The 21,314-nt window shown below is 39.3% G+C and overlaps 1 protein-coding gene across 1 annotated transcript in view; it reads right to left on the bottom strand.

Annotated features, from left to right (window-relative positions):
* The window catches only part of NTNG1 (netrin G1), a 315,404-nt gene that overhangs the window by 23,903 nt on the left and 270,187 nt on the right, over positions 1-21,314 (bottom strand). The window contains exon 7 of the mRNA XM_035017896.1: positions 19,177-19,311. Coding sequence (XP_034873787.1) covers positions 19,177-19,311 — 135 coding nt within the window. The remainder of the gene's footprint in view (positions 1-19,176; positions 19,312-21,314) is intronic.

Raw genomic sequence — 21,314 nt, forward strand, 5'->3', positions numbered from 1 at the left:
TCATGGTAAAGCAACAGTATTGCAATGTGTAGCCAGACAAAGGTATTTGCAGACCAATATGAATCAAGTGGTACCTCTAACCCTGGGTTATAGGGTTTCTTGGTTGGTACCAGATACCTTAATCTACTTTGGGCATAAAGATTAGATGAAGTGCAGTGTGGTATCTGCAGATATATCAAAGGCTATTCTAAAATCCAACCAGGAGTCCCAGTAAGCAAACAGGCTGAGCTCCTGGATGGGTCCACTTGTTTCTGCTGGGAGCTCTTGGAAAAGCTTAGCTGATTCATTTGACCAAGAGCGATTTTATAATATCAGGGTCTTTGGGAGTAAGCATGGACTTATGACAGATTCCAAAGCCAGGCTGGGTGAGAGAGGACTTGCTTGTGCCCATTGTGTCTAAATCCCACTCCCTCTCCTAAAATTTGAAAACAGGGATATGGATATCTGCTGGGTATCCAAATGATTTTCATTTTGTTAAACCCAGGCGGCCAGGTGAGCCTATGACTTAGCAGATTAGCCAATGGAGGGCATCAAGTCTTCCTGTGGGTCACTCTGTTGCTTTACTACTTACTGTAAGCAGATCCATTCACTCAACTTGCAGCCTCAAGTGATTTTAGGATGCCTTCCACTGTACTATTTAATATCCTTTGCCCTTCATTGCTCACCCACTTTTCCATGAGATGGTTTTCAGTTTTTGAGGTGAAATGACCTGTCGCCCATCATGATGCGTCACTGTGTTCAGGCCTGGGCAATATTCTGATCTCTTCTAGAAATGGGTGCATCCTTCCAAACCTGATCGGAGATGACTCCATGACACCTACCCATGTTGTTAAAAATCCAGCCACGATATCGAGCCATCTCCATTTTCCCTCATGCATCCTTCCAAAGAGATGACAGGCAAAGGACAGAAGGGCAGCAACAGTGTCTGCCACCAGTGGCTAATGATTTGATGATGAAGAGAATTCTTGCCATTTCTTGTCACCAGGGCAACAGAAAGAGCCTGACCACGTAGTCCTGACATGACATCATGAAAGTTGCTACCACAATCGAGGCTTTTCCGCACATGGTTCCTGACATGCTGACTAATGCTGTCACCTTATCTCACTGGAGTGACTGCAATGCAACAGCAGTTACCGGCCCCCGCCCAGCTGAGAATATTGGACCCTTAGAGTGAATCAGGCATTTATGACTTTGCACAAGTGCTCACACAGCTGGTGAAGAATAAGCCTGCTGCTTTAGAGATGATGGGCACCTTCCTGTCTCCAGCATCCAACATTCTGTTTCATTTGATTCCGAGAAGCACCATACTAGGTTAATGGACAACATTGTCCATAATGACTTTTTATTATCTCTAAAAGTCATCTTGCAAGGGTTTGATGTTCAACAGTCTTCCTCATTATGCCTCACTTCTCACCTCACCTTCCCTGCGAGGCTCACCCGGGAGCTACCATAGCTCAGCGCTCTGCCCGTGGCCCCTGATGGTGATTATACATTGGTGGCCCAGAGAGGAAGAGAACTGGGTTTGGCCTTCTTCTTTTCTCTTCTAATTTCATGACCTAGATAGTTTGTTTCACTTCTCTGAGTTGTAAAACTCAGAAAGTGATATATTCTGTTACAGGGATGCTGTGAAGATTAAATAGGATGATGAAAAGTGCTTGCCATGATGATGATGTTGGAATAAGAGTATTTCTTTTGTCATATCTGATCCAGGGACTGAACATCTGACAGCTGTTTATGGATGCTCTTTCCTTTTTTGAGGTATTAACTTATGAAGTGACATGGGGTCAGCCACAGTTTGATGTCTTTATTTGAATTTCTGACTGGCTGGAGGAATTGGTCAGAAAGTCTTTTCATGACCAGTTTGAGTGATTTTTCCGTGTGGAAAGACGTGGGATTTTTGGCTTGAATTGAATGATTTGCATCCTTAGAATGAGAGCCCGTCCCATTTGTTAACATCCTACCCTACATGAGATGTTACCTCTCAACAGTTATGGCAAGGTCTCTCTGCGTGCTTCTAGGTGCCGACCTTGAGAGCTGGGAATCTAAGAGCATAGCTTGCTTGTTCCAAGTGAGCATGGGAGGACTAGCTGCTGATTCTGAGAAATATATTCACTGCACATAGAGGGCAGGAAGTAAACATTTGCTCCTGTTAGCAGATGATAAAGTGGGAGTGAAAGAGTCAGTAACCTTTGTCAGTCGATGCTTGTTTTTGTCCAGAAGGCTCTTTCTCTGTTGTGTGGTAGTGTTCATGTTCATGAACAGTCCTATTAATGAATACTGAGGCTTGTTTCCATCCCACTGAAAGCAAACAGGCCCTGTAGTTGGGCTGTGGTCCAAGACTAGAACATCGCAAGCTCCTATTACCCTCCCAGTTTCAAAGGAGAATTGAGCTTAAAAGTGTGTCTGTTTTGGACCTACAGCAATGAATTTGCGTGGCATATTCACAAGGAGTCAGATCTTTATCTTGGTTTTATAATAGCTCTATCACCTACCAATTTTGGTTTGAATGAATTAAACTTTCTGCCTTAGTTTCTTCATCTATTAAATGGGTATACTAGCACCGCTTTGCAGGATTACAGGGAAAAAGAACTGAAATAAAATGTGTGAAATGTTCAAGCAGGCTTATGGCGTGTTTATTACTGAAATATTTTTGAATGTAATTTAATTTATGAAGTGTTTATAATACAGGTGTATTTATTTGTAAGACTCCAGCGTATTTCCCTGTATGGTATTCATCTTTCCTGTTATTAAAATCAGAGCAGTTTGAAAAGAAGGACATAGTCAGCAGGAAAAGCTTAACTACATAGCAGGAACACAATTGGACTTATGCTGGCCTGAGGAGAGCCCCTGGGGGTTTTAGTCATGATCTCTGGTTGTGTTTTCAAACACATTTTTCAGTGAGTAATGCATACTCTTGTAGCTGGAAATGAGGCACCTGTTGAGGGAAAGAAAAGATCCCCTGTGAACTCCTGTCTTCTTTTGAAAAGAAATGTGTTTTCAGTGTCCTTTTTGATTGTCGGTTTTTGGATGAAGTTTTTAGACAGAAGTCCATGCTCTAAAGGAACATTATTTTCTGTACTAATGTTAAATTTAGAGCTAGGAACAGGTAGTGCTTTGCCTTCTTGATTAAAAAGTACAAGACTATCTTTACCTCCAGATTTATTAACAAATGTGAAGTTGACTGTGCTATTCCACAAAACAATAAAATTCTAATTTGAAATTGGACACAAAAGAGAACTGTTTCTTCTACCGTACAAATGGCTAATGCCATTTTGGCTAATGACTGTTGTTTTGAGAAGCTGAACTCATGCCAGAGAAGTGAGCCACAGGGAACAGCTCCATCCTCTCACTCAAGGACCGATGGGGGAGTATTCAAGAATCCCCAGCAAGGCGGGGAAATTCAAGCATTACATAGATCTTGGTCACTTCCCCAGGACTAGGGGAGCAGACCTGTGATGTCAGATACCTCCTGAATATAGGACAGCCTTTCAATTCCTTATCTCTCCCACACCTCCTTCCCCCCAGTGAATTTCAGAACATCGGGGAATCCGTGTAAAATTCTCTGCCCACCACCCAGACACTTCCCACTTTCCCCTGGTGACTTCTGAGCACACATAATTAGTCATCTTGTCAAATATTATGATTGGAATTTCCATTTACAGGTTTAATGGCTCATTGACAGCTGCAAATCCTTCCAAGCTCTTCATCAATTGCCTTTACTTACCGAAATGTGCTTATAGTAGAGCAATGCCAATAACAGCAATCATTTGTAGAGCTTACTTTGGCTCAGGAACTGTGCTCAGTAGTTCACAAGCATTTCATTTGGTTTCCTGACAACTCTATGAGATGGAATCTTCTCTTTTCTAGAGAGGCAAAATCTTAGGTCAGCGCCTGTTCAACACAGGACAAGGCGGGGCCAGGATTGCAACCACTATTCAAGACAGAGCTACTCAGCTAGAGTAGACTTAGAGTAGTTTCTTTAAAACTTTCCTTTAAAACCAGACTCATTAGGAGGGTGCTAAGTACTCTGGACAGGAGACTTTGTTTCATTCTATGATTTTATGTGCTTTACCCCAATCTCAAATTTGGTAACCTCCTAGAGGGCACAGCAAAAACTTGCTTTACATCTTATATTGCACCTATTATGATGCAGGCTTCATAGCAAAAGGCCAATAAATGTTCGGTTATGTGTTGATGAGTCCCTCAACCGAGAGTCTTTCCTCCTACCCTGCTCCTTTAGAGCTTGGTACTTCTCACAGCCTTTCTCCCTGCCCTGATAAATTCTTCCTCAACCACCAGGACATTCATTTAAAACATAAACTAATTTTCCAATATAGTGTACAGAGGGACGGCACATTTCAAAGGCACAGACTAAACCAAGATTGGCTGACCCTGGGAGCGAGTGCCCTGTGAGCCTATTGTAACACTTCTCTCATGCTCTCCTTACTCTTTGGAGGTTCTGTTTCCTTCTCATTTTCACATTTTGTAGTGACGTTGCTGGGGCTGAGGAAGTATTAACTCATCTTCTGCTTCTCAGTGCCTTTGGTTCACCTTAAAACTTCAGCCTTCCTTCTTCAAGGGCGCTATGATATGTGGTTAAATTGTTACATTATTTATTTTAATCTTCTGCAGGAAAAAAACAACCTTATTCCCTTCAAAGTAAGAATCTCAATTTGAGCATCTTTGTAGTATAGGAAGAGAAATCTGAACTTTGCTGAAAAATAGCACATAACAGAAATTTGCCAAGAAAAAAAAAAAAAGTCTCCTGAGAAGTTCTAAAAAAAAAAAAAAAAAAGAGTGCTTTGAATGCATTTCTGACATACAAATCCCTAAGGGTGTCAGTAGTCACCCAGCTGAAAATCGTCAAGTATCCAATTGGTCTGATGATGGCACAATAGATTGTAAGTGTCCAATTGTCCCTCCTGCAAAACTCGTTTAGGTCCAAGTACAGAACCCAGTCTGCTTTTGGTTTGTTTAGGGGGTCACCATAACTCAAGACCTGGCTAGCAGGCAGGCATTTTACCTTTAAAGGGTAATTTCCAGGATTTAGGATGATCCTAAAATTGACAAAGAAGTGCTGCTAACGGTAGGGTGAATTTAATGGATAAAAGTTTATAGCGAGGGCTTTATTTCTCTATTTGGAAACTGCAAAACTAAGAGGCACTGATTTTAGACAAACTCTTAACTAGAATTTTGCATTTACAGATGGCAATTAAGACTTGAAACAACCACAAGAAGATGACACAATAAGTATGAAATCCCATTTATTGTTTAGTCTTTTTTTCTTTTCTCCAGGAAGCAGCCGTGACTATGATCGCTTTCATTTTTATCATGTCATTTGTTTGTGACTTGATTGCTTTATTAAATTTGTTGATCCAATCCCCACCATCTTCAATGAAACTTTGAGGGCAGGTACTATCGTTTCTAGTTCTATTAATTCACAATGCGCCCTTACTGTGTGACAGAAACTGGGTTAGATATCGTTATGTTATTTAATTCTCACAGATGGTGAGGCAGATCTGATTCTTACTGTCATTTTACATGAGCAAATTGAGGTTGAGTAAGGCTAACTAATGGTACAGGACTGTAATTGTTGCACGCCAAATATCTGATTGAGTCTATAAGGATTTAGGCACATTAGCCTAAGTTGCAAATATTACATTTTGTTTCATTATCTTTAAACTTCTGTCATTGCCCAAATGTTCTGGCTCCTTTATCCCAAGATTTTAAAAATTAACAGGTATTAATGTATTTTAATAATCCCACTCATTTTAAAAAACATAACTGAATATCAACGTAGTTTTTTGAAGAAAGAGGATAAAGCTATCAGTAGGAATAAAGCAGCCATATTTTTATCTTTATACACTTTCTTTCTCTCTGTCTTAGAAATATTTTATCGAGACAAGTATGCCATGAGGAAGTTGATTTTAAAAAATGGTAATTGGGAACCTGATAAAATATACTTCAGAGTAATGCTAATCATGTGTGTCAAGATAAAGGAAATTAAGGTAGCTTAAGGTTTCAGTTCTCTTCAGAAAAATCAATTATAAAGCAGTTACGCTGCTGACACTAAACAATAAATCCCTGGATTTAGTTAATAAAAAAAGCCTTTCACTTTTTGAAGGTTTGTTCTTTTTATTCAAAAGAAGAAACTCATAACATTGATTTTTTTTTTTTTTTTTAGAAAGAAGGGGCTATTTACATCAGGTATCTTTAAATCCAGATATATTCTTGATCTTAGCCTGTATGGATTAGAAATCACTTGCCAGCTGGGGAATATGTCTTTATAAAGCTACCCATGGTTTCCAGGGCTCCTGGCCTTGGTTGAGTGCCTTCTTACCTCAGACTCTAATGAGGAGTGGCAAACTGGAATTCACCTGGCATTCGCTTGGGGTGCAGAATATCGAGTCAAATTCATGGCTGGCTGAAATCTCTCTGACAACATGCAGTTACTGAAAATGTAGTTCTCAATCCTGGCTGCCTGTTGTTATTGCCTGGGGAGTTTTGTAAAATGCAGATGCTTGGGCCTGCCCCCAGAGAATCATACTTAAGTATGCTAGAGTGGGGCCAGTGATAACTATTTCATTTCGATCTCAATTAACCTTTATATAGTCACTGAGATGTTCACAGTCTTGTCACTTTCTAGTTTTGGACAATTAGAATCTTGCTGTCATTCTTTCTCTTTTGTTCTCATAAAACCAATGACACAAAGGTTAAAGCCACTGAGAAGGAAAGTTTTTCAACAAGTGCGGTTCTGCTCATCGCTTTTCAAATGAGCAATTAATAATTCATAACAATTAACTGAGTTATGAGTTTCTCTTTCAATACGTTTCCAAACATGAATAGATTAAATGGTAATTGCCATCAAATTTTATGTTCTATTTCATGTGCCCAATAAAAGTTTATCTTTTGGAACTCACTTTGTATTTCCTTTTGATATATTCATAACCAAATGCAATATACTATATTAAAATATTTATTATTAACCTATCAAATATTAACCACTTTTAAATTATATGGATGAAAGAAAACAAATAGGCTACTTGTTTAAGTTTTCATGATTCACCTTATTTTAATATGATTTGGATTTGTAGAATACAAGTTGATAAAAACTGATGTCATGAGATATTCTATGAGTTTCTGCCCCTTATATAATTTTTTCTAAGACATACGTATGCCCTTGATTTCCCAACCACCAACATTCTGTGAACACTAAGTGATAAAAACAAGTAAACAAAACACCTGGGTTTTGGAATCAACCTATCCCAAGGTTAAAATCTACACTTACTGTGTCACCCTCTAAATTCTCAAATTTTAATGCAAATATGCATATGAATCACCTAGAAATCTTGTTAAAATGCAGATCAGGAAGTCTGGGGTAGGGCCTGAAATTCTCATTTCTAACAAATTCTCAAGTGATGCTGATGCTACTGGTGGAATGATCACACTTTCAGGTTGCAAGAATCTAGATGACCCTGTGCAGGGGATTTAGCCTCTCGGAGCCTCAGTTACTTATCCGTAAAGCGGGGATAACTGCTAATGGGATTTTATACAGATTAAACAAGTCAGGGTGAATGGCTTGGCATAGTTCCTGGCACATGGCGGGCACTGAATAGTGGCCATTATTGTCATTATTAATTATAATAATGAGAGCTCATTAAAGCCCTAAACAATTTTAAAGACTAAACAATTTTCATCTAAGACTTAAAATAAGTGCTAAGCTAGAATATGTCTAAGCGTCCAACTCATATATAAGATTTTAAGATTATTGGCTGGAGTAGAGATTCCTGTGACCAGAAGAATGAGCTAGAAAAGTAGTACTGGAGGTCAGTCTTCTCAGATTCCAACAAGAGTCAGGGGCTGTTGGATCTGAGACCCTTCTTAAACTGTCAGCCTTTAGAGGGCGGGGAAAACATTTTAGTTGTCTTTGGTGCTAAAATTTAGCACAATTCCTGGCACACGGTTGGGCTTTAATATTTTAAAATGAATGACAGTATGAGTGAATGAATGAATAAGTGAGTAAATGAATGATTGCATGAACAAGTGAATGAATCAGAAAATCCTCTAGCCAGCCCAGTTTGCCAGGGAGGAGAACTCAAAAGATTTTTCAAGACTCTGTTAAGTAGCCCTCTATCACCTTGGTTAAATTGAATTTTGTAACCAAAGATGAAATTTGAGGGTCTAGATTTCCTATAGGGTATGTTATGATCTGACAGTTTCTAGTAAAAATGTGACTTCAGAAATTTCAAAGCCTGATATGATTGGATAGAATTCATATGCCATATCTATATGTCTATATGTAGTTTAGCATCCTTGGTGCAAAATCAGCAACTTTAATTTTTATTTTAATTAGAAAGAAGAGGGATGTGATATCTCAGTAAAGACCTCATAATACATGCAAATATCTTCCATATGGGCATTAGCAAAAGTTGGATCAGCAAAATCATTGAAAATACAGCAACTGTGACATTACATCACTAATACACTGCCAGATCATCCTGGTAACAAGCCCTCCTACAAACTCCCAAACTTTGTCTTTTTGTACTCAAAATCATGTGAATGATGTAGTGGTCCATATTATTGATTTTCATGATAAAGAATACAGATTAACATAAGACTAAGTCCATAGGGTCAAAGTATTAATTAAAAAGAGGTCTAAATGTGATTCTTAAAAATAATTACATCAATATTTCATTATTTTTGTAGTTTTATCTCTGAGACATACCCCTATTTTCCCCAAAGAGCTGTAGCTCAGAAGAAAAAACTGCAATGCATAATATTAATGCTACACTTTTGCAGAATATGGGAAGGAATTCTGTTAAAAATATATTTTAGCAACTGTTTCTGTTTTAAAGCATCCAGGGATGTCTGGATGATCTTGACTGCTAACTATGAGGATGAGTTGGTGGTTGAAGTTGGATGCAGAGCAGATGAATCACGTGTGGGCCTGAATTTCTGTGTGTATGTGTCTCTTCTAGATGAAATCCAACTTCATTGAAATTTACATCGAGGGGCGCCTGGGTGGCTCAGTTGGTTAAGCGACTGCCTTCAGCTCAGGTCATGATCCTGGAGTCCCTGGATCGAGTCCCGCATCGGGCTCTCTGCTCGGCAGGGAGTCTGCTTCTCCCTCTGACCCTCCCCCCTCTCATGTGCTCTCTCTCTCTCATTCTCTCTGTCAAATAAATAAATAAAATCTTTAAAAAAAAAAAAAAAGAGAAATTTACATCGAGATAGTCAATTGCTGTGTGCTAATGCATGCCATTTCTCCCCACCTTGCAGCAATGAAAAACTGAAGGTTGAGTATAATTTTTAAAAACAAAAAATTTGACTAAAATAGGATGAAGAGCACACAGCCCTTGAGTAGAGATGATCGTGACATAATTCTATTGCTGAAAGTAGAGCCACATGATCCAAAATGCCCTGGGTTCAATAGATGCAGTCACATTCAAAAGAGCATTGGACAGAAGAGGCAGGGGCTCATGGCACTGACATGCCCTTTCTTTAAAATAATTACCTCTGATATCAAAGCTGATGGTAAAAGAAAATAAATTCTCAGCGGGTTCTGTATGTATTTTTTTCCTGTGCCCTTGGTGTCGTAGCTGATATTATTACTATAATTCTCTCTCAGTAGAGCATTTTGCTGATATTCAAGGTGACTGGTTGTTCCTGCAGAATGCAACAGAATGATTCCTCACACCAACATGAGCAATCCTGATTGTGTTATGGCCACCCTGACTTCTCTTTCATTAGTTGCTGATTGTACTGAATTGATGCTAAATTGACTTGGCTGGCTCGTAAGCCTGTAAATGCCTGGCACTGACTATGCCTGTGATCTTGTCCTGGAAATTATATGGTCACAGCCTTCATGTTTCTGGAAATCCTAACATTTTTCTTAAGGTCAAATTAGGGCCTGGTAAATATGAATCGGTTAGACCAACCCCTTGTGATACTCACATCAGGATAGAAGACACACTTGAAAATGAAACGTGCGTGCGTGTGTGTGTGTGTGTGTTTTCTTAATGTTCTCTTCTGTCTTCTGCTTCATATTCTCTCCACTTTATTAACCAGGTCCTCTGTTTCCTCACTTCTAACTGTTGTGTGAGTTTGAAATAAATCAAACTATGGTCTGCAGGCCAAATGGAGCCTGCCTCCTGTTTACTATGGCCTATTAACTAAGAATGGCTTTTACATTTTTAAGCGCTTGTAACAGAATCAGAGGGAGAATAATATTTCATGGCACGTGAAAATTATATGAAACTTAAATTTCAGCGTCTATAAATAAAGTCTTAATGGAACACAAACACACTCATTCATTTCAGTGTCATCTTGGGCTGATTTGGGGTTACAATAGCAGAGTTGAGTGGTTGCAATGGAAACTGTAAAGCCCAAGAAGCCTGAAATAATTACTATCTGACCCTTCATAGAAGAAGTTTGCTGACCCCTGGAATAAATCACCAAAGCCTGTCTCCATCTTCAAAATAAAAATGACAAAAATCCTATAAAATGCTGCAGCAAACTCAATTCATAAATATTTGCTAATAACTGGTTTGCCATGTTCAGATGTTTCAGTTGGGGGAATTACCCTCTTTAAATCTCAGTTTTTCTCTCTAAAATATGGAAAATAATCTTCACCTCCCTTGTAGAATGAGATAATGCACACATGTTCTTGACACACAACAAGTGTGCAATAAATAACATTTTTTATTATTAAAATAATAAAAATATTATTTTATTTAAATTACTATTAAATTATTTTAAAAATAATGATTATTCCTCAGAACTTGGTCCATGAGCAAGTAGGTCAAACCATCTGTGAGATTTCAGGATCATAGAATTTCAGAACAACAAGGAGCCTGAGAACACCCACGCCCTCTCCAGGATTTCACTGGAGATGCGCAGAGAAGGCTGAGCACAGGGTAGCTGAGTAGCAGGAAACCTCAGACTGTCTGGAAATGGTCTGGAATTGCTATTACGTCCAGATATGAGTTGCTATTACATCCAGTGGATAGTATATCCCCTATCTGTATCTGTCTTATGCCAAACTCCAACAATTCAAGAGCGTCAGGTTTAAATGGATATGATCCAACTTGAAGGGTGCTCTGAACAACTCACTCTTTTCAAGCTGCTCCAGCTTTTGCCTCTTAGGGTTGCTCCAGATGGAACCATTAGTGATGTGAAGAGTTAAAGCACTTTCCACGGGGTGAGTGTCAGCCTGGGACCCTCCTGCTCGCAGGTGGCATCGGGTCCCTGATGTATTAGAGGTTGGTGGGCTTTTGTTACCAATCCCAAATTAAAGTGATGTTAAGAATGGAAGGGAAACAGGACCGGAACTAGAAAGTGATGGCTATTAGCGTGACTGAGTGCCATGGCCTCGTCCTGCTGAATCAGGAAAAATTTCACAACTGGGAGCAACCCTGGGGTTTGCTCTTCTAGCTGACAAAATGAGCCTTTTTCCCCCAGGAGGACTACCTGGCATATTTGTAATGCCTACAAATTGCCACTTTCTATCTTCTGTCTTCCTAATATTTTCCTTTTTAAATTACCTTGGGGAGGCTCCTACTGGTTCTGTTTAACGAGCACTTCCTCCCCACCCTTAGGAGTTGAACAACAGTAACATCAGGTGCCCTTCCAACTATTTATTTTTCATCACTGTTGTGAATGTGGTACTCAGCAAGGGAAATGAGACTGTTGTTCAAGTTGCTAGCAAGGAAATTAAAAACTTGGATCCAGTGACACCATTCATGTTCAGTGATAGAGGTGTAAGAGCCAAATGAATGAAAGCAACACCGACATCCTTGTTTAAGTGACATGCCACCTGTCGATGGATTTAAAATATGAGGTCAACTGGTGAAATGTGAACTGGATGTTTTAATGTAACACAGAAAATAGCGGGAGATGGCTACCGGAGGCAATTGAAAAATTACAAGTTAGGTTCAAGGTATTTGTCCAGGGAGGTATAATCTTCATTTCAGAAAAGCAATTGGAAGCATCATCTTAATCACAAGTTGTCAGGCCTATAGACGTTAATCTCATACCAAAAAATGAAAAAGAAAAAAAGAAAAGAAAGCCTCCTGATCTGTAGTAGCAGAACAAATTAATCTCTAGATAAAAAGGATTTTTGGAAGTTTTAAGCCTCTTGGAAACCAGAAGTGAGGACTGAGAACAGGGCTGGTGAGAAGTATGAGAGTCTACGTGTTGGAAAAGAGAGGTGAGAGCACAGAGGACAGCTGAGTGGCCTAACTGGCTCTTAATACAACTTGAGCTGTGGCTCTCTCTACACCTTCCCTTGGCCCATGTGATTGGTCTGAAAGAGCCGAGAAGCTGGAGAGGTCCCAGAGGTCTTTTCACTCAACTGTTCATTTAAGCAGAAACTCTCCAAAAGCATCACTCATAGGAGCCTGTCCAGCTTCTCTTTGCACTTTTTCAGAGTCTGGGGATTTATCATGACCCAAGGCACTCTACTGTATATTCTTAGACAGCTGGAGAGAATAATTGTTGGAAAATGCTAAACTGAAACCCACCTCTCTCTTTCACCCATTGGTCTCCGTTCTGTCTTCCTGAAGCAATGTGTCCACCTGTTACATAATAGCCCTCTGAACCCTGGTCGACTTCTGCAGTGTGTCAAGTCATATGCTTACCAACCTGCTTCTGCTGGCTTTATGAAAACCCCTTAATCAAAGACCGAGCCCTCCTACATCACTGTCAGCTATGTTAGAATGCAGTGTCCAAGGACTAGACTCTTGATGTGGGCTGCTCAGGGCACGTGTCAGAAGGACTGTAACTTCTTTTGGTCTTTGTTCAGCCTGAAATTGTGTTAGTGCTCTCATGACATACAGCTCATGACATACAGCTGTCTAGAATTGAGCTTGAAGGTGAGCTAAAATTGCCCCATCTTTGTCACCTGAACAACTGTGAACACAACTTTATACCATCTTGCATTTTTGCAATTTTTACTTTTTAGCCTTAATTTGCAGCAGTGTCTAGCACATAGTAGGGACTAAATAAATGTTTGTCAAAACCCCATTGGAAACCATTGTATAGCTATGCTGGTTATTTTGGAAGTCTCCTATTTTCTCTAGGTAGCCTATTGGGAACAATCTGTGCTTTTATTTCTAAAAAATCAACTGTGTGTGTGTGTGTGTGTGTGTGTTTTAAAAAGTATTTAGGATCTTACTTTTTTTCCCCTAAGTATATTTTTAATAATTCTTAAGGTCTGGGACAGTGTCCCTTAAAAGTTTTTATTAACACTCATTCTCTTACATGATACCACCATCTCTGTACTACCCCTGAGTGGGGGTACTAGTTTCCTGACTCCTTCCACTCTTTTTAGTGAAGAAATTCTTGTCAATGCAAGTCAACAATTAGCAGAACACATCTTTATGTAAATATCTTGATATTTGAATTCCTTCATTTTGGAAGATTCCAGAGCATTTAGATTCTCTACTTTGGCTTTGAAAGATATGTTTATCTTCTAAATGGTTGTGTAGTCTGTAATACACTCTCACAATACCTTTTCTATAAGCTCTTTGGTCTTGACTGAAAAATATTTCACTGTTTCTACCTTCTAATTCACAACACAAGTCATTACCTTCTTGACACATGGCACTCTTCTCTGATCTATGTATTTCTTTTTTCTCTTGCATATCTTTACTCCAAGCATGAGTTACATTCCATCTCCATGATACCCACATATTTATGCTTGGCATTAAAAGTTGCCATTCTCAATGATTATTGTGGTAGGCAGTGTCAGCTGTCTTTCCAAAGATGTCAACATCCTAATCCTTGCAAATTGTTTTTTTTTTTTTTAACATGGCAAAAGGGACTTTATAGAGAGATTATATTAAGGACCTCGAGGTAGAGAGATTCTCCTGGATTATCTGTGTGTGCCCAAGTTAACCATCTGAGCCCTTAAAAGTGGAGATCTTTTCCCATCTGTGGTCAGAGAAAGATGTAATGATGGAAAAAAGGCACAGAGAGATGGAAAGTTCCTGGCTTTGAAGGTAGAGGAAGGCGGCCATGAGCAAAGGAATATAGGTAGCTTCTAGAAGCTAGAAAAGGCAAGGAAACAGATTTTTCCCTAGAGCCTCCAGAAGGGTACATAGCTCTGCCGACAACTTGATCTTAGCCCAGTGAGATCCTTGCTGGACTTCTAAATACAGAACTGTAAGAAATACATTCTCGTTTTGAGCCACTATGTATGTGGCAGTTTACTGTAACAGCAGGAGAAAAAGAATATAGTTATTGTGCATTCTCTGGGAAGGAAAACATCTAAACCATAGAGTTTTGTTCCACAAACCTTTCCTTATTCTCCTGAGAATAATTGTTTTTTTTTTGTTTTATTTTTTTAACTCTTTGGTTTGCCCTACTGTCTGGTTTTAGAGTTTTATAAGGGTATTTTCACAATATTCTACTCAAACTTAATTAAAAATTTTCTTGATCAGACTATTGAGCCTTCTACTAAACACGTTTTTCTGTTCTCAATAATATATGTACTGATCCCGGGGGCACCTGGGTGGCTCAGTCGTTAAGCGTCTGCCTTCGGCTCAGGTCATGATCCCAGGGTCCTGGGATCGAGCCCCGCACTGGGCTCCCTGCTCTGCAGGAAGCCTGCTTCTCCCTCTCCCATTCCCACTGCTTGTATTCCCTCTCTCGCTGTGTCTCTCTGTGTCAAATAAATCAATAAAATCTTAAAAAAAATACATGTACTGATCCCTTCCAAGAACCTATATTCTAGGGTTATTGGGATATTGTAGGCCATGGTCCAGCAACTGAATCTCAGCCTTCCCCTTAGTTCTTGATTTCCTACATGCTCTGTTATCTTCCAAAATCATAACACTGAACTATGTCACCAAATCTTTTGACTTTAACCCAAATATTTAGACTATAAGTTCCTTTGAAATCACCATTCATACAAACTAGGTAAAAATGGGGGATTGTTGGTAGCTTTCATATGCATTTAATATATTTATTTTACATCCTTATATATCCTCCAGGAAAACAACACACCTCCTCTCCAGCCTCATCGGTTCTATGTGTGGCTATTTCCATTCCATTCTCCAAACCAAAACATCACAAACCTCCTCTATGTCCAATCTCCTTGGTGCTGGTGACAAGTTTTTCATTACTTCCCAATACATGTTAACCCTCCATATTTTATCTGAAGCATGGGATGTGGCTTCCTTTTGTGAAGGCTTAGCTTTATTCTCTGGAATGTGGCTCATCCCTCTTCACTAATTTCAAGGGGGCACAGAAAAAAACAAACAAACAACAAAAACACTGCTTCTCCTCAGTGTTTCATAGGAATCTCAACTAATTTTGATTCTGCTTGGTCTCCTTGAAATCTTTTTTTTCTGCTTTCTTTCCTGGATTGGGTGTGCCAATAGTCTAAAGACCATTCATTCTGATGGTTTTCAAGTGTTTCACCATTTATGTCAGAGAGACTAGCTTACATACAACGGGTGGCCCCCTGAGGCAGAAGGTTCACTTTTGAGCCTGGAGCTCTTCATTTCCCCTGCGGAAGCCACACCATTGTTTTTGGGGTCAGCTTCACTTCAATCTCTTAAATCAGCCTTGCCTGTAATCAAGGGCTTTTTAGAAGTTCCTAGGTCAACAATTTGGAATTTCAACAGTGGCTAATCTTGCTGCATGTTCTGCACTATCATTGTACAATAAGTTTTAAACACGGCTTTTCCTAGCATTTTGATACATCAACATGTGCTTGGAATTAAATAATTGAATGCTTACTATGTACCATGAAGTCCACATTCATTATTTTCCTTCAATCTTCATGATTACCAGATGTATGATGTCCTAGTATTACCCCCATTTTGAGATTAAAAAAACCCCAAAACAACTGGGCTTAGAGATAGACGTCTAAGTGATTTCCTCTAAGTCTTGCAGCAAGTAAGAGGTAGAGATGCAATTCAAGCCCAGGGCCTAAGTGTGTCTGCTTACTATATAGCTCATGGCTCACAGCCAGCACCATTGCCTGCTCTATCTACCACTGCTTTCTTCTTGGCATTGGTTTCTTGTTGTCAGGTTAATCACTGCCACTGATAATGAGGTTAACCCAAGGATGCATTCAACTCAATAGAAGTGGGGGCGGGGGTGGAGGGAAGAGAGAAAGAGAGAGATTGACTTTAAGGGCATTTTTTTTTTTGGAAGGGCATTTTTGAGGGCATTCATGTGTGTGCAGACATGGGAGTGATATGAAAAATATTTGTCAACCTGTAATCGTCAACTAATTAGAATGAGTATCTGTTATAACACTGGTGCTGGAGGCACCTTACTATGACAGGTGTTACCCCATTAGTTGGTGGATCTTAGGGATGGTCTGAGAGATCCCAGGGGAAGGCACTTAGGGATCCTCATACTGTAGCCATTTATCAACTGACAGCAGAAATTTCAATATTTTTGCATAGAATATCAGCCCTATATGCGTGGATCTGAGGGAAGGAAAAAAAGATTTCAGAGTGAGATAAAGCTATTGCATACTCAAAGGTATATGTGAAATATGTTAAATTGATATAACAAATCTAGTCTCATCCTGTTCCAGTCCTTCCTTTACAGAGCAGCCAGAATAATCTTTCTAAAACAAATTCTGACCATTTCATTCATTCCCCTGTCTAAAAGTGTATGATGGACCCCAGGTCTGTCTCCTCCCTGATGAGAAGAAACTCCTCAGCTTGGTGTTCATGAAACCATGTGATCTGGTCTCAGGTTGCCTTTTGAGCATATTCCCTTCCTCCCAACACACACACACACACACACCTTATCCTCCCATCGTATCAAAACTATTTGATATTCTGGAACACAGTGTGTTAGCTCACGTATTTTTGCTCAAGAAGTTCCATCCTGGAAATCTCCTACTAATCCTTCAGTACTGAACCAAGCATTGCTTCTCTGGGAAGCTCGCTTCTATCTGGGCTTCACTAAAAGCACATACATAGCTCTTTCTTAGTTCTGATTACCTCTGTCAAAACTGTTGTGTTATATGTCAGCCTCTCACTTCAGATTGTGAACTCCATGCCCATATGTCCACAGCAGCTATCTTTCTTCATCTTGCAGCCTCTACTGTTAGTTCATTGCCTAATTAACGGTAGGTACTCAAGAAATACTCAAGAGGATAAAGCATAAAGCATTTGCTTCCATAATCTCACTGATCCATACATACCAAGGATGTGAGGTGCTGGAGCTGAGGTACAGAGGGTTTTGTGCATCACACAGCCCTTATGTGGGAGGGCCACACGTAATCCAGTCTTCTAACTCCAGAAGGGAAAATTTGGTGACATTGTACCTTTTTATAATACTCTAATAATTAATCCAGAAAAATCAAGTTAGGACCTTTTTGGGATATACCTCCCCTAAGGCTGGATTAGTTTCCCTCTCTAATGCCTTTCCCTGGTTACACCTATTCATTAGGTCCTGCTGCATCAGGAAGTTTACATGAGCCTTTCTTTTTGAGAAGAGTGTCTTAATTGCAAAGTCTCCTTACAACGTATGCCTTGAGTCTTGGGCTGGTTTGGGTCCTTCCTCTGTCTGTTCCTCCTTCTCTCCTCTTGACTGTTGGCTTTCTCTGGGCCTCCACATCCAGATGTTCCAGGACCAACGACTCTCCTTTGAGTTCTGGTTCCTCACATGGTCCTTGGGATCCACCAAGTCATCCAACCCCCTAAGGTGTTTTCTAGGAATCTATGGCAAGCAGGACTTTTAAACCATGACCTTATGCAGAGCCTATGTGCAGATGTGCTGCCTATTTGTCTGTTAACGTTCCTCTCCAGTATGGCTGGAGATGCTCACCTCCAGCTCCGGGGTCCCATCTTAACCTTGGCATCCTCAGTGCTAGATTTCTCAAACTATCACCACAGTTCTTTGCTGCCCATGGCAATAGTATGGCAGTAAATTTCACTTTGGCTTTACATTGCGTAGAAGCGTAGCTTACAGATGACTATAAATTCCACAAGTAGCCGGTGAAATATTCTGTATGGTCTTGGAATTGGCTTTAGACAGTTCCTGCATACTGACATTGTTTTCAAGTGAAAAGTAAGCAAAGGAAGGTCCAGAGCTGTGCTGTCCAATATGGTAGACACATGTGGTTATTAGGCCTTGCAATATGGTCAGTCCTAATTGAGATGTTCTGTAAGTATAAAACACACACTTGATTTCAAATATAGTATGAAAAAAATGTAAAATGCATCCTTAATAGTTTTGATGTTGATTATATGTTGAATGATGCTATTTGAGGTATTTAAAGGTTAAATGAAGTAAGTTGTTAAAATCAGTTTCTTCTATTTATCTTTACTTTTTAAATGTGGGTAACAAAACACTGAAAATTCCGTACGTGGCTTGTACAATTTGCTATTGGACCACACTGCTCCAGAGGATTTGCCTGGTGGCTCTTTAATATTAGTAAGCTAAATGTGTACAGATAGACTAGAAAGTTAGTGCATAATGAAAAAGCAGAAAAGGTTATGAATGACAGAAGGAAGCTTCTGCTCAGATTTTTAAATTTCTGTTCCCTGAATACGCCGACATGCCACCTGCCTGACAAGCTTTTAGGAAGGCCTGATAATCCCCAGAGAAATGAAGCTGAACCAAATGGCATCTGTCTGAGGCTCGCTGCATGGTTCCTAACCTCAGAGGCTTAAAATCAATATTGATTTTTGTCATTTATTTTACCCTGGCATTTAAATATCCTTTAGATTTATTGCCTTCAGGTTTTTGGTTAAGATTCAGCTATGGGTGTGATAGCAGGGGCGGTAATAAGTTATGTAAATATCATTTAATTTATGAACTCTGAGCTCCGGGGTAGTTTTCAGTTCAAGAAATATATTAACCACATACACATCACCCTTCATTTTGCGGTGAGAATTTCCAAGCTGGGTCCCTATTGTGCCACTTAATTTATGGTCTGGCCAGGTACCTGGATCTGAGCACAATATTTCAATATAAGTTGCTCCCGCATTCAGAGGGGAAGAAGACGGGCTTCAAAGAAGCCAGCTGGACAGCTGATGGATTGCTCTCTCTCTCCTCTATGTAGGCTGGGGCCTTAAGCAGCTTTTAAAGCTTGTCAATGGTTTGGGTCTTTTTCTGCTCTGAGAAGCTGCACGCGCTGGCCTAGACAAGCGGAATCAGCCATGCTGCAGCAGGCAGAGGGCAGCTCCCAGAGTTACTTACGTTGACAGCCGGAGTGCCAGGAATTTCCCGGCAGACACTCATCACACTTAGGCCCTGTTGTTCCCGTCTTACACTCACAAAATCCTGAGCCATTACAACGATCATGGACTGAGCCCAAAGGGTTACAATAACACTCTGTAGAAACAAGACAACACACAGGCTGGAGACAAGTCTGCATGGCTTATAGGTTATCAACACAGGAGCGTCACTTAAATGCATCTCTTACTTAACGGAAGATGCCCGCTAATCAAATGCTTTGGCAAATAGGTTGATTTTGGCCCTGTGTATTGATTTCTCCGCCTGCCATGATGCCATTTTTATGATATGGGAGGAAATTAACTGAAAACTTTCGAGGAAATAAGACATCATGTTCTTCATGGCTAACAGATCATAATAGAGATTCCATTTGTTAGGGCATTTTTAGATGATTTAATGAACACCATGAGAAGTCTGTATATCAAGTATAAATCAATATGCCATCAGTGTAAAATCTGTTTTAAATTATTCAAATAGGCTTATCTGTTACACTCAATATTTGAGAACTGCTGAACATTGTTAAAGTGCAATATGAATGCACTTTGTTCATTCAAAGGCATTTTTACTTGATGATTTGGGAGAGCACTTTAACGTATATGTGAAGAGCCTGTAGATGTTGTTTAGATGCTAGGCACCTTAGTAGGGTTTTCATGCAGCCTAGATTAACAATCATGAAAGAAAAATAAAGTTTGTAATCCCAAGTAAATTTCAACATAGGCATAATTTGAGACACGTGTTTTTCAGGACAATACAACTTTGTCTAGTAAAAAGTAAATAGAATGTTTTCTTGATGACTTACACATTCTTATACACGATATTTTTGCTTCGGAAGCTCTGTTTTGCTGAAAGGCTGAATCTGACATGGGAATTGTTTAGGTTTCCATTAGTTTGAAAGGCAACAACGGCTAGTTTGCAGCTTTTGGAATTTGGGGGCCAAGGTTTCTTTCCTCATTACCCTACTGTATAATCTGGGCAAGCCTCTCTGTCACTCTGTTTCCTTTATATCAAAATGCCCCATTAAGAGGTTTTCTTTTTAAAAACCAAATAAAATACCAAGCAACCAACCAAGAGAAGCCCTGAGAACTTCAGCTTATAAGCATCAAGTTTAGCGTTTTAGATTGGCAACAGAGATTCAAGCTTTAACGTTACAAAAAGGTCTGGAGGTTTGGCTCTGTTTTTGTCACTGGGATTAATTTGACAATTTCGTCAAAGAATGTAGAGGGTCTTAGAATTATGACTTATTTCATGTTGATTAAGTCAGTTTTTGAGTTCAGCATTATTGTGATACAAACATTAGACTAATAGAGACATATGGAGGGAAAAATGAATCTAAATAAACTAAAATGCTCCCTCTTTGCCGGGCTTGGTTTGTGCTTAATAACTAAAGTTTTATTTTAAGTGGGCATTTTTTATCTTAATGTGTGTGTATATGGGAGTTGTTTTTTAAAACAGTGATTTTGTTGTGGCTTTAAAAATGTTGTGTGTACATTTATATTATAAGTATGTATTTATAATTACTCAACACTTACTTTGTTTCTTACTATTTAAAGTGTATAAGTTGACAATGAATGAGTCACCAACACTTCGTAAACCAAGGAGTAGAGTTATATCTGGCCAACATGAATTCATGTGCTACTCTAGTCAATTAGCTCATAGCAATTATATTCATATAAGGGTTTAGATGCAAAGAAAGTAAACAAAATTTTTTAAAAATGTGGAACATCTACACCGTAGGATATCCCAGTAGTTGTCATAGGAAAAGGTGATTAAGTGTAGTGTTATTCAAACAGTAATGAAAATAAGTGACAAGGAGAGGTGTGGTCTACACAACACCTTATGTACAAATAACTTAGTTTTTTTAAAAAATATCATTTGTGGGATCACAGTCAATGGTAGATATTGGTGATGGCCTTGGAGTATTATATTTTATTCCATGAAATTAGAAAGAACATGCAGGACTATTAGGCTAAAACAACATGAAATATTTTTGGAGGTTTGATTAAAAAGTTATACTACAATTGATTTATAGGTGTTAGAAGTGTTTTATCTATAGAAGGTACCTCTGGTTACCTGATCTTGGGTTTAAAGGGGTATAAAAAATA

This window comes from Mirounga leonina, unplaced genomic scaffold, assembly GCF_011800145.1.
Source record: "Mirounga leonina isolate KUSES-001 unplaced genomic scaffold, KU_Mleo_1.0 Mir_173, whole genome shotgun sequence".
Taxonomy (NCBI): Eukaryota; Metazoa; Chordata; class Mammalia; order Carnivora; family Phocidae; genus Mirounga; species Mirounga leonina.